This window comes from Carlito syrichta, unplaced genomic scaffold (genome assembly GCF_000164805.1).
Source record: "Carlito syrichta isolate Samal-C Ts95f unplaced genomic scaffold, Tarsius_syrichta-2.0.1 Scaffold311716, whole genome shotgun sequence".
NCBI lineage: Eukaryota > Metazoa > Chordata > Mammalia > Primates > Tarsiidae > Carlito > Carlito syrichta.
This window is the reverse complement of record NW_007255812.1, coordinates 5,685-19,069: the sequence shown is the minus strand read 5'-3', so window position 1 is coordinate 19,069 and position 13,385 is coordinate 5,685. Positions and strand designations below refer to the sequence as shown.

Below are 13,385 nucleotides of genomic sequence, written 5' to 3'. Positions count from 1 at the left end.
GGCATGGAGTGGGGTGGGGGGCTTCAGGCATCAGAAAAGCCTCCGCAGCCTGGCTAGTGGAGGGGAGGGAGAGGCACCCCAGCCGGCTCGAGAGCCCCAGCCCTCTCCTCACTCCCCGACCACAGCACGCGCGGGGCGCCCCATTCCCCTCCAGGCCTGTGTCCTCTTGCCCTGGGCCCCTGCCTCTGCTGCTCATGCCACTCTGTGCTGACCACCTTCTCCAAACCACTGCCCTGACTTGGGCACAGAGCCTGAGGTCTGGGTCCTCCACTTTGGCTCTGTTCAAAAGCCTGCACTGGCTCCCTGGTACCTAGGCGGGCCAGATCCACATTCTCGTCCAATAGCCAGACTCTCTAGGACATAGGAATTCGCTACACTCCAGTTCCTTAGGTGAGTACCTACCCTTCCCTCCCGCAACCGCCCATGGGCTGTTCACCACGCTGTTGCCAACATCTAAACTACTCTAATCCTGCCTGCCCAGCCAGTTATTAAGTTACTGACTCTCAGCTCCAAACCCATCCTTCTATGCCTGGCTGTGTGGTGCTGGGGTGGAAACACCACACAGCCAGGTGTTTTGGGGAGCCAGGGGTTCCACGCCAGGTCCAGTCAACAGGGGGCTTAGGAGAGTCGCTGACACCCCAGACCAACGTGTCTCAGCTGCCACCGTCTCTCCTTTTGACCAAAGGTGACCTCTGCCCAGGCCCTGTCTCTCCTCAGCCCTCTCCTTAGGGCTGCAGACCCTTGACCACTCACCTGGGAAGCCCTTCACCTGGGTCACTGTCCACCTAACTGCTTCTTAGCACTGGGCCTCAGCTGCCAATGTCCTTCTGAGACCCAGTTAGGCCCCCTGCTGTTAGCTCCCACCACCCCTGGTGCACCAGGCACCTAATAAAATGTTTGTGAGGGAGAAGAAAGAAGAACTCTGCTATCCCCACAGACTGGGTAAGCTGCAGCCCCTTACCTAGCAGGTATTAGCTTTGTGTCACCTGAAAGGATGAACAGACACACACAAAGAGTGAATGCAGGGAAAGACATGTGGCAACCACCCAGGTGCAACTTGGGAGCAGACTTCCTGTGAACTGGAAACATCCCAGAATGTGTTCTTTTAGATACTGGGCTGTTCAACCCTTAGAAAATCCATGAAACTATGCAGAAATTTCAAGGGAGAACTGAGATTTGGTGCAGGACAGTCAGCCTTGGGAATCCAACAAGTCTAGGCAGAGACACAGAGAAGACATTGCCAGGATCAGGTGGCATGAGCCGAGGCATCGGTACAGGAAGGAATGCCTTCTGTAAGCCTCCACCGCAACCTCAGCCCTCTGCTAGAAAGCTTGGGAATCAGTAAAGCTGTTCCTAGCTCTGTAACCCAATGTCCTTCTGAGACCCAGTTAGGCCCCCTTAGGCTTAGGCTTAGAAAGCTTGGGAATCAGTTAAGCTGTTCCTAGCTCTGTGACTCTGGACAAGTCAATGACCTCACCTGAGCCTCAGGACCCTCATCTGTGATGTGGTAGCAACAGAGCATAATCTCATAAGCTGTCAAAGTTAAGTGAGATAATAAACATAGGCCACTCAGCCCATGGCAAGCATAGAGCGACAGGACTGTGAAAGCTGGCTGCCATCAGAAAACAACGGGCTGTTTATGTAACTCTCATTCAACAATGTTCCCAGACACCTTCTATGTGCCTGGCTCAGGGAAACTGTAGGAAGCAAGAAAGATAGCTCCTGCCCTGGAGGCACAGGGAGACAGATGCCTTAACCAGCTGTGAACTGGGGGAGTCCAACAGAGATCTCCCACCTGCCCAAGGCATTCTGAAGGCTTCCCAGAGAAAACAACTTGGGTGGAATTTGTACCACCTTACTGACTACTGATGAGGAACCTAGGCACAGAGCGGCCATCTGAGGGCCAGTGCTCACCCCCTGCCCCTACTGCACAGCCCACAGAGCCCAGCAGGCTCCAGCTCAGGCCTCCTACTCCAAGTTCCTCCAACTCCCTCAAATGTTCCTGGCTTCTCAGGGTCCCAGGGCAAGCGGGGGAGCAGGGGGAGAAGAAGCAGGTAAATAGAAACTACAGAGTCCTGTAGGTGTACCAGAGCTGGGAATGGGGAAAGGCCAAGACTATCCCTGAGGGCAGGGCTGGAGGTCACCTGCAGGTCTGGAGCCCTCCTGGAGTGGCAGCTCCATCCCTGACCCCTTAGCACAAGCCATCAGCCCTGACTCTTCTCAGCCCTCTCTGAAACTGTAGTGAGTTTTCCAAACCACAGATGGGATCACTCCCTCTCCACCTAACACAAATCCCTCAGCTGCCCACTGTCTTCATGGAAAGCCCCAGCTCCAACCAGGTGTCACTATGTGTGTGCCTGTCCCAGCCTACAGGGCATCGCCTTCTTCCCTTCCCATCCAGAAAGGCCATCTGGGGGCCTGAGAGTCCCCCATCTCAAGCCCTAGTCCATTACTGCACAGGTGCCAGGTACCACAAGGCCTCTTCCCCACCTCTCAGTGCCAGATCCTCCTGGCTTGGGTCCTAGGACCCTATCCACCCTGCCCCTTTAGGGCCTCCCAGCCCCATCCTACCTGATCTTGCTCTGGCTGCCCCTGCCTGCTAAGGGGCCACCAATGTCGTTCTCCTGGCCACCATCCCGGTCACGCTCTTTCTCCTCCTGAAGCCGCTGGAGCAGCAGCTGGTGGGGAAGGCTTCTCAGCGAGGGTCCAGGAGAAGCTGCTGGTTGCACCTCACCCTTCAGGTTGATATCACTGGCCGAGCGTTGCAGGGGCCGAGGGGATGCCAAGCCACTGGGGCCAGCCAGTCGCCGCCGTTTCGCATAGCTGGGGGTTTCCCTGAATGGTACTGGGGTAGGGGGGGCATAGGTAAGACTCTGAACAGTCAGTCGGGTGACGAACTTGCCCAGTTTGGCTGGGCTGTCCAGATTTTAAAACCAAAATCCTATTTCCAGGAACTGCCACAGTTCCAGGCAAACCAAAAGAATTGGGCACCCTATGACTGAAGCTCCCACTGAGGGGCCACATTCCTGTCACGCTGCCTCTGGTTCTAGCTCCTCCTCAGCCAAACAGGGCCTTGGGGATGTTCAGGCCTGCTCTCAAAACTGCCCGTTTCACAAGCTTCAGGAGAGACAGAACAGGCTACGTGGGACAAGTCTGACCAGACTACTGCTATACAGGACTATCTGCAGTTATCTATAGCCAGGGAAACGCTAAAAAACATTCTAGATCGGGGTTGGCAAACTTTTCTGTAAAGAGTCAGAGAGTAACTACCTCAGGCTTTGCAAGCCGTATACTCTGTGTTGCAGTGGCTCAATTCTGCCACTGTAGCACAAAAGCCACCACAAACAACATATAAGCAGGTAAGTGTGTTTGTGTTCCAATATAATTTTATTTAAGAAGCAGGTGGTGATATTAAAAAATGACCCAACTATATGCTATTTACAAGAGAATCACTTTAAATGCAAAGACACAAATAGGTTGAAAGTGAAACGATAAAAAAATAGATCTCATGTAAATAGTGTCCAAAAGAGACCTGGGTGGCTATATTAACATCAGACAAAACAGGCTTTAAGATAAAAACTGTAACAAGAAACAGAGAAGTACATTATATTTTGATTGCAATTAATAACATATATGCACCAAACAACAGAACACCAAAATACATGAAACAAACACTGACACGATTGAAGGGAGAAATAGGCAGTTCCAGTCGTTCCACAATAATAGTTGGAGACTTCCAACTTTGCATACCCCACTTTCAGTAATAGGTAGAATATCTAGAAAGAAGATCAATAAGGACATAGAAGACAACCAATTAGACCTAACAGACACATAACAGAACACTCCACCCAATAACAGCAGAATACACTTGTGAATTCTTCTCAAGTACACATGGAACATTCTCCAGGACAAACCATATGTTTGGCCAGAAAACTAGTCTCAATAAGTTTAAAGAGACTGAAACCATACAAATTATGTCCTCCAGCCACAATGAGATAAAGCTAAAAATCGATGAACAGAAGGAAAGCTGGAAAATGCATAAATATGTAGAAATTAAACACCACACTCTTAAGTAACCCATGTGTCAAAAAAGAAATCACAAGGAAAATTAGAAAACACTTTGTGATAAATGAAAACAAAAATATAACATCGCAAAAGTTATGAGATGCAGCAAAAATGGTACTTAAAGGGAAATGTACAGCTGTAAACACCTACATAAAAAAAGGAAAATAATCTAAATCAATAACCTAAAGACACATCTTAAGAAAGTAGAAAAATAAGTAAGCTAGTAAAAACTAGTAAAAAAAAAGAAAAGCTAGCAGAAGGAAGGAAATAATAAGATTAGGGTCAACTCACCCATAAGCGGGCCCTAAAAAATTACCATAATACTATAAGAAAGGACTGGCAGTAGTAGAAAACTGCCAGGAGCAGGGGGGAGCACACCTCATCAATAAGGGTACCTGATCTCAAACCAGATGAAATGGGGACCAAAGTGAGGCCCAAACTTTACCTACACAATGACCATTTGTATACCTAACCCTGAATTGCACCACATATCTTTAAAATTAAATTAAATTTTTTAAAAAGATTAGGGCAGAAATAGACAAAATAGAAAAACAGTGGAAGATCAATGAAGCAAAATGTTGGATTTTTTAAATATCAACAAAATTGACAAACCTTTCATTTGTGTATTTTACTGACTAAAAAAGAAAGAAGATGAACTGGGCATGGTAGCTCATGCCTGTAATCCCAGCACTGTGAGAGATTAAGACAGGAGGAGTACCTGAGCCCAGGAGTTCAAGGCCAGCCTAGGCAACATAGTGAGACAACATCTCTACAAAAAAATTTTAAAAAGCAGCCAGGCATGGTGGTACACGCCAGCTTCTTGGGAGGTTGAGGTAGAAGGATCACCTGAGCCCTGGAGTAAGCCATGATGGTGCCACTGCACTCCAGCCTAGGTGACAAAGTGAGACCCTGACTAAAAAATAAAAATAGAGAGGAAGAGAAGATGACCAGAAATAACTAAAATCAGAAATGAAATTTGAGACATTACTATCAATATTACAGAAATATTAAGGTATGCAAGGTAATACTATAAGCAACTGTATTCCAATAAATTAGAAGAGCTATATGAGATGAACAAATTCCTAGAAAAACACAGATTATCAAAACTGACTCAGAAGAAATAGAAACCTAAACAGACCTGTAGCAAGCAAAGAGATCGAATCAGTAACCACAAACCTCTCAACAAAGAAAAGTCCACCACCAGATGGCATCACTGGTAAATTCTACTAAACATTTAAAGAAGAATGAACACTAACCCTTCTTAAACTCTTCCAAAAAAAATAAAAGAGGAAGAAACATTTTCTAACATAGCCTATGAGTCCAAAGCCAGATAAAGACATTGTAAGGAAACCAATCTACAGGCCAATGTAATATATCACATTAACAAAACAAGGGGGAAAAAACACATGATCATTTCTGCATTTGCCGTAATCCAACACCCTTTTATGGTAATAACACTCAGAAAACTAGTTACCGAGGTTAGTAACTTAATCAACATGACACAGGACATTTATTAAATGCCCACAGCTAACATCATACTCAATGGTGAAAGACTGAAAGCCTTCCCCACCTAAGACCAGGAACAAGGCAAGGATGTCTGCTTTCACTCTTGCTAGTCAACATTGTACTGGAAGTTTTAGCCAGAGAAATTAAGTAAAACAAATAAATAAATAAATGGTACACAAATTGGGGAGGAAGAAGTAAAGTTATCTCTATCTGCAGATGGCATGATCATCTATATAGAAAATCCCAACACAACTACTAGAGCTAATAAATCCAACAAAGTTGTAAGGTACAAGATCAACACATCAAAATCAGTTATGCTTCTATACACCAGCAGTGGACAACACCAAAAGGAAATTAGTAAGATAATTCCATTTAAAACAATCATCCAAAGGAATAAAATACCCCAAAATAAATTTAACTAAGTAAAAGATCTATATACCAAAAATGACAAAACATTGCTTACAGCTAACCTAAGTAAATGGAAAGATATTCCATGTTCATTAATTGGTGCCAATGCCACCCAGAGTGAGCTACAGATTCAATGCAATCTCCACCAAAATTCCCATATCCTTTTTTGCAGAAATAGAAAAGCAAGTGGGTCAGGCACAGTGGCTCACGCCTGTTAGAAAGCTGAGAGGTAGGAGGACTGCTTGAGCCCAGGAGTTCGAGATTAGCCTAGGCAACATAGGGAGACACTGTCTCTAAAAAAAAAATCAGAAAAAGGTGGCGTGCATCTGTAATCCCAGCTACTTGGGGAGGCTGAGGCAGAAGAACCACCTGAGCCCAGGAAGTCAAGGCTGTGGTGAGCTGTGGTTATGCTGCTATACTCCAGACTGGGCAACAGACTGAGACCTCAAATCAAATGGGAGGGTCGGAGGGAGGGAGGAAAGGAAAGCAATCTTCAAATCTATATGGAATTGCAAGGGGCCCAGATTAGCCAAAACAGTATCAAAACAAAGGAACAAAGAGCACCCAAGCCTCCTAAGTTTTGTAACAATTTGAAAACTGATGCCAAAGCTACAATAAAACAAACTGTGGTACTGGCAAAAGAATGGACATGTAGCTGAGCATGGTGGCTCACACCTATAATCCCAGCACTTTGGGAGGTAGAGGCGAAAGGGCTGCCTGAGCCCAAGAGTCCAAGACCAGCCTGGGCAACTTGGCAAGACTTCATCTCTACAATAAATCAAAAAATTAGCTTGGTGACATATACCTGTAGTTGTAGCTACTTGGGAGGCTGAGGCAGAAGGATCACCTGAGCCCAGCAGGTAGAAACTGCAGTAGCCATGAGCGTGCCACTGCACTCTAGCCTAGTCGGAGTGATTCCAACTCAAAAAAAAAAAAAAAAGGAATAGACATGAGACATGTAGAACACTGGGGTAGAATTGAGAGTCCAAATATCTATGACCAACTGATTTTCAACAAGGGTGCCAAGACCATTCAATAGGAAAAGAATAATCTCTTCAACAAATGGTGCTGGACAATTGAATACCCATATGCAAAAACATGAAGATGGATCCTTAACTCATACCATATACAAAAATTAGCTTAAGAATAGATCAATGGCCTAAATATAAGAGCTAAAACAATAAAACTCTTAGAAGCAAACAGAGGGTAAACCCTCATGACCTTCATTTGGCAATGGATTCTAAGATATGACACCAAAAGCATGAGCAACCAAAAAAAAAATAGATTCATTGTACTTCATCAAAATAAAAAACTCTTGTATATCAAATGACATTATCAAGAAAGTGACAAGGATCTCCTGACCTACTGAACAGAAAAGGGACACATAAATATATCTGATAAGATATATCATACACCTGATAAGAGTTTAGTATATTCAGAATATAAAAAGATCTCTTAAAATTCAACAACAAAAATAAACAACCCAATTTAAAAATGGGCAAAGGATATTTTTCCAAAGAAGACATGTAAATGACAAAAAAGTTCATGAAAAGATTCTCAGCATCATCAGTCATTAGGGAAATGCAAATCAAAACCACAATGAGATACTAGTTGACACCCACTGTTGTGGCTATTATCACAAAACAACAGAAAATAACAAGTGTTGGTAAGAGTGTGAATAAATTGGAAGCCTTGTACATTACTAGTAGGAATGTAAAATGGTGGAAAACAGTTTGGCAGTTCCTCAAAAAGTTAAACATAGAATTACCGTATGACTCCACAATTCTACTCCTAGGTATACACACCAAAGGATTGAAAACAGGTATTCAAATATATATACACACATATTCAGGGCAACAACATTCACAGTATTCAAAAGGCAGAAACAATCCCATATCCATTGATAGAGGAATAGATAAACTAAATGTCATTTATACAAACAATAAAATATTAATCAGTCATAAAAAGGAAAGAAGTAGTGACACATCCTACAGGGATGAAGCACAAAAACATGTTGAGTGAAAGGAGCCAAACACAAAGGGTCACATATTATATGATCCCATTTAAGTGAAATATCAAGAATACGTAAATCCACAGAGACAGAAAGCATGCTGAGGGTCAATCAGGTTGGGGGAGGAAACGCAGAACTGAGTGTGAACTGGGTTTTCTTTGGGGGTAATGAAAATGTTAAGATTCGACAGAATTGGTTGCACAGCATTGTGCATGTATGGAATGCCACTTAACTGTTCAAGTAAAATTGTTAATTTTCTATTATGTATATTTTGCCTCTATCTATCTATCTATCTACCTACCTACCTACCTACCTACCTATTTATTTTAGGAGGCAGGGTTTTGCTATGTTGCCCAGACTGGAAAGGAATGGCTATTCAGAGGGACAATTTCACTACTGAGCAGCCTGAGAGTCTGGCCTGCTCCACTCCCAACCTGGGCCGGTTCACACCTCCTTAGGCATCCTGGGGTTACTGCTACTGGAAGGTCACCATATTGATGCCAGACTTAGGGCAGACCCCCAATCAGCATAGCATACTGCAGCCCAGAACTCCTAGACTCAGTGATCCACTGCCTCAGCATCCCAGGTAGCTGGACCTATAGGCAATATGCTCAGCTCGCCTCAATTAAAAAAAAAAAGCAGGCTGTGGCTGGATTCGACTGGCTGAGGGAGCTGCCTCCCAAGTCATGTAGACTCCTATTATGCAAAGTGTAATCCAAGGGTCAGCAGTTTAGGCCTTACCTCAGAGCTGATTACAAATGCACTATCTCAGGCCCCAGCCAGACCCACCGAGCCAGAACCTACATTTAACAAGATTATTTCTACTGGAAAAGCACCTCACCAGGGCACTCACCAAAAGCAATGTGGTATACCAGTGCTATGAAAACACACCTGTACATGAGAAAGGGTAAGAGAGACTGTGGATCCAAGGTGACAAAGGCAAGGTAGCAGGGGTCACTGCTCCCAGGTCAGGGTCCGCACCCAAGGTCTATCGGTCTAGAGGGGGCAAATGGGACCTGCCATGAGGCAGCCAGGTGTCCTGTCTCCTGAAGGATGACAGAGTTCCAGTCTACTAGACTCCACCTGGTAGGCACCTTCCCACCTGAGCAAGATCAATGGGCCGAGCCTCCTTCCAGCTCCACCACTTTTTGTGTGCAGGCCCCACCCAGGGACGCCAGGTAGAGTGGGACATTCAGGGAGTGTCCCTACAGTGAATGTATTGGGGGTGGGAGAGTGGATCATCTGGGTCTCAATTAGTTCCCTTTATGCCTCAGTTTCCTTTTCTGTAAAATGGGCTGATAATCACTCCATGGGGGACTGGTGAGAAGTGAATGACTATAAGGGGGCTTACAGTAAAGGCTAATGAATGCATTACGTACTATATTCAGGGATGTTTGGCTGTGTCATCTGAGTGTATGTGGAACACCGGAGCAGGTACAGGAATTGGCCAGCAGAGCTTATGTCCATATCAGGGCTAACTGACACAGATGCCTGCTCTGAAATGGTGAGTCTAGCCCCAGCTGAGCCAGCACACCTGAGTCAGACTGGCAGTAAGCCAGTCAAGGGAGCCCAGGAGCCCTAGCAAATTTGTCCACATCACACAGATGAGGGGCAGCCCAGACAAGAAACAAGCCACTCCCTCCAATGGGCCACACCAAGGCTTCCCACCAGAGTCTGGCCCTGCCCAAAACCAAATGCCACAGGAGGGAAGGTGGGAAGGGGATGCAAAAACTGTAAAAGACTATGTTTCATCTAAGAGAAACTGAGACACAGAGGTCCTAAGCAGCATTCCCATAGTTAGACTATCACAGGCAGAAGAGAAGTTCCCACACATCCACAAACCAGGGTCCTCCCAGGCTAACACCACCTCCAAAATACTTCCCAGCCCCAACCAGACCATAACTATCTCTTTTCCTAACTCAAAGCACAAGGCACAGTTCTCTCCTGACCTGAACCTGGACTCCAATCCTAACCATTCCACTGGCCCAGCACTCGCCTACTGATGCTGTCTGCATGGGCAGCCATGGCTTCAACTGGAGGCTTGTCACACCCTCAGACAGTCAAACTGTTACCATGGACCTGACCCTGCTCGGGGCTCACTACCAAGCCTTGCTGGAAGGCTGTCCAAGGGAAGCTCCATAGAGGAGGGGTTCTTAAACACGAATCTGACCTTCATCTTAACCCCCATCCAAAATTCCACCCTAGCCCTGACCATAACCTCACGCCAAGTGAGATTCCAACCTTAATTAATGCCTGCCCTAGACCTTCACTACCCACTGTCACTTCAAACTAAAAACAAAAACAAAAACAAAAAATGAGGACACCCCCAAGTAAACACTCATGGCAGAAAGGGGACCTGGGAATCCATGTTTCATTAATAGCCATGGGCAGAAATGCTTGGTCCCCCCAGGACTGTGCATCTCATGGTTTTTCTTCTAGGGCCACGAGTCATGCACATGCCAGGCTTTCCTTTACATACAGGTATAGGGAGCCCAAGGCCCCATGCCCTCAGGATAGCTGCTGCCCTATGCCCAGCCTCATTCTACTTTCCCATCACTATGTTTTGCTTTCTTTCTTTTTCTTTCTTTCTTTCTTTCTATCTTTCTTTCTTTCTTTCTTTTTTGTGTTTTTTGTTTTGTTTTGTTTTTTTGAGTTGGGGTCTCACTCTGTCGCCCAGGTGAAGTACAAGGGTGCACTCACCATTCACTGCAGCCTTGATCTCCTGAGCTCAGGCGACCCTCCCGTCTTAGCCTTCCAAAGCACTGGGACTACAGGTTTAAGCCACTGCATCCAACCTATTTTGTTCCTTTGCAGGTACATGTATGATCTTGTCATTTTGAGAACACACTGTGATCACCTAAACTCACTCTTGTTCCAGGCTGAGGTGAGATGCTCCCTATGTCTCCTGGTGGCCCTTCCTGGGTTTAATGGGAAACAGGGACCCTGATCCTAAAATCCTAAACCTCAATCCCACTCTTTTTTGTTTTTTATTTTGTTTTGGTTTGTTTTTGGTTTTTGGGTTTTTTTGAGTCTCACTCCATCACCCAGGCTGGAGTGCAATGGAATACTCACAGCCACCCCAGTATCAACCTGCTGGGCTCAGGCAATCCTGCCGCCTTAGTCTTCCAAGTAGCCGGAACTACAGGCATGCTCTACCATGCCCGGCTAGTATTTTTTATTTAGTGTAATGATGAGGTCTTGCCAAGTTGCCCAGGCTGTTCTTGAACCCATGGGCTTGGGCAATTCCCTCACCTCGGCCGCCCAAAGTGCTGGGATTACAGGCTTGAGCCACTGCATCTGGCCTCAACCCCACTTTTTTTTTTTTTTTTTTTTTTTTTGAGTTGGAGTCTCACTCTGTCACCCAGGCTGGAGTGCAGTGGCATACTCATGGCCATACCAGCGTCAACCTGCTGGGCTCCGGCGATCCTTCTGCCTCAACCTTCCAAGTAGCCGGAACTACAGGTACACACTACCACACCAGCTAATTTTTGATTTATTGTAGAGATGAGGTCTCACCAAGTTGCCCAGGCTGATCTGAAACCTGTGGGCGCAGGCAATCCATTCTCCTCGGCTTCCCAAAGTGCGAAGATTACAGGCTGAGCCACCAAGCCTGGCCTTAGGCCTCACTCTTGACCTACACTGACCCCTAAGCCCAGTGGTCACCCTAGCCCATGGCCCAAAACCCTACCATGTTCCTGACCCTGATCACAGCCTCTGTTCATGTAACTCAGGCCCGCCCTCAGCACGCTCCCCATTCTTGCAGGGGCCACTAACAGACCACCGGCCACACAAAGTAGAGCGGGGGCATGCGGGCCCCTTGTGGTATCACCACTGATGCCCATACCTGCCGGGGCCCGTGCAACCACACAAACCCACACTCAGCAGGGACCCTGGGCGGGCAGCACTCACCGACATCTGAGTCTTTGTGGGTTTTGATGACCTCTGCAAGCTCAAAGTTCCCTGCGATGATAGCCACCTGAGGGAAAGGGACAGTCAACATGTGAAGGGGCAGGGAGGAGGCTTAGCAGCCCCAAATTGTCCCCCAACCAGCCTCCTCCCGCTCTGGTGCTCCTGCGCCATCTTCCTTGGTCGGGGGCCCCAGAAGCTCAGACCACTCCTCTTCTCTACTTCTACACACACCTGTCAATAACTGGGATGCTGCCATGCACGCCCTCTGCAACTAGGGTGACTCACCACCCATCTGCCTAGTTCTTTGGGGACCCAGACACAAGACTCGCAAAGCTAAACCAAAACCCGACAGTCCCAAGCAAACAGGCATGCTGACCACCCTTGCCTGAGCTTTTCCCCGTCTTTTCTGTCTTGGCCACGAGCCCCCCACCCATGCTCCCCCGCATTCTTCCAGTCCTGAGACCCTATGTACAGTCATCCCACAGGCCCTGGTGTGGGATGACTTCAGATGTGCCCTAACCCATTAGGCCCTCTACCCTCCATGACCAAATAGACACATCCCCCTGACTGGCTCGCTTGACAGCTCACTCCTACTGAGAAGAGAGCTCCAGCTCCTTCCACAGTCCCTAAATCCCCATGACATCTCCCAGCCTCCACAACTCCAGGCCACAATCAACAGATCTCATCCACCTGGTCAGCCAGGGCCAACCAGACCTGGCTGAAGAAAAGACTCAGAAACATCACCTGACTAAGTCAGGGGCTGGAGACAAATCTCTCTCCAGTTTGGCTTCTGCACCCCTGCCTGTCTCTGAGTGTTAGGCCCACACCTACCCTCCCACTCTTCTCTGCCCCTGCCCCTGCTGCAGCCCTTCTGACGCTCCTCTCTCCCTGGAAGGGGAGTGGAGGGAACCCCTGGCATCCAACACCCCTTCATGTGCTGGGCACTGCACTGTCCTGTCCCCCTTACTCCACCTCCTCCTGTGGCAGTACTGGGGGTGGTACTTCCTGATCACCTTCCAGGGAAGAAACGCAGTTCAGAGAAGTCAAGCCACACAGGCACAGAGATAGGCAACTCTAGGGGCAGCCTCATGCTCCCGGGAACCACTGGAGTACCTGGAAGGCTGTCTGGCTGTTGTAATTGCGGACATCCTTGTTGGCTCCACGAAAGAGCAGGACACGAGCACAGCTCTCCTGTTGGGAGGCAGTGGGGGGGTCACAAGTGGGCAGCCAGAGAGATGGGGGTAGGGCGCAACAGCATGTGCATATACAGAGTGCACACACAGAGGATGCAGGGCACAAGCCTCATACACACGTGGACTCATACCTGTGTGTTCAATGTACTCCTGAGTAGCACAGGGACGAACAGATGGGTATACACTTGAGGTCTCACCTGGCCCAGAGGACCTAGATGTGCCCAATTCACAACTGGTTGTTCAGAATATGCATGTGAAGCCAGGCTCAGTGGCTCAGCCTGTAATCCCGCGCC

General features: G+C 47.3%; 1 protein-coding gene across 1 annotated transcript in view; it reads right to left on the bottom strand.

Annotated features, from left to right (window-relative positions):
* The window catches only part of LOC103271506 (SH3 and multiple ankyrin repeat domains protein 3), a 55,175-nt gene that overhangs the window by 36,648 nt on the left and 5,142 nt on the right, over positions 1 to 13,385 (bottom strand). Inside the window, exons 7-9 of the mRNA XM_021718020.1 lie at positions 13,013 to 13,090; positions 11,900 to 11,966; positions 2,572 to 2,845 (exon numbers count right to left, since the gene is read on the bottom strand). Of these exons, the coding sequence (XP_021573695.1) occupies positions 2,572 to 2,845; positions 11,900 to 11,966; positions 13,013 to 13,090 (419 nt within the window). The remainder of the gene's footprint in view (positions 1 to 2,571; positions 2,846 to 11,899; positions 11,967 to 13,012; positions 13,091 to 13,385) is intronic.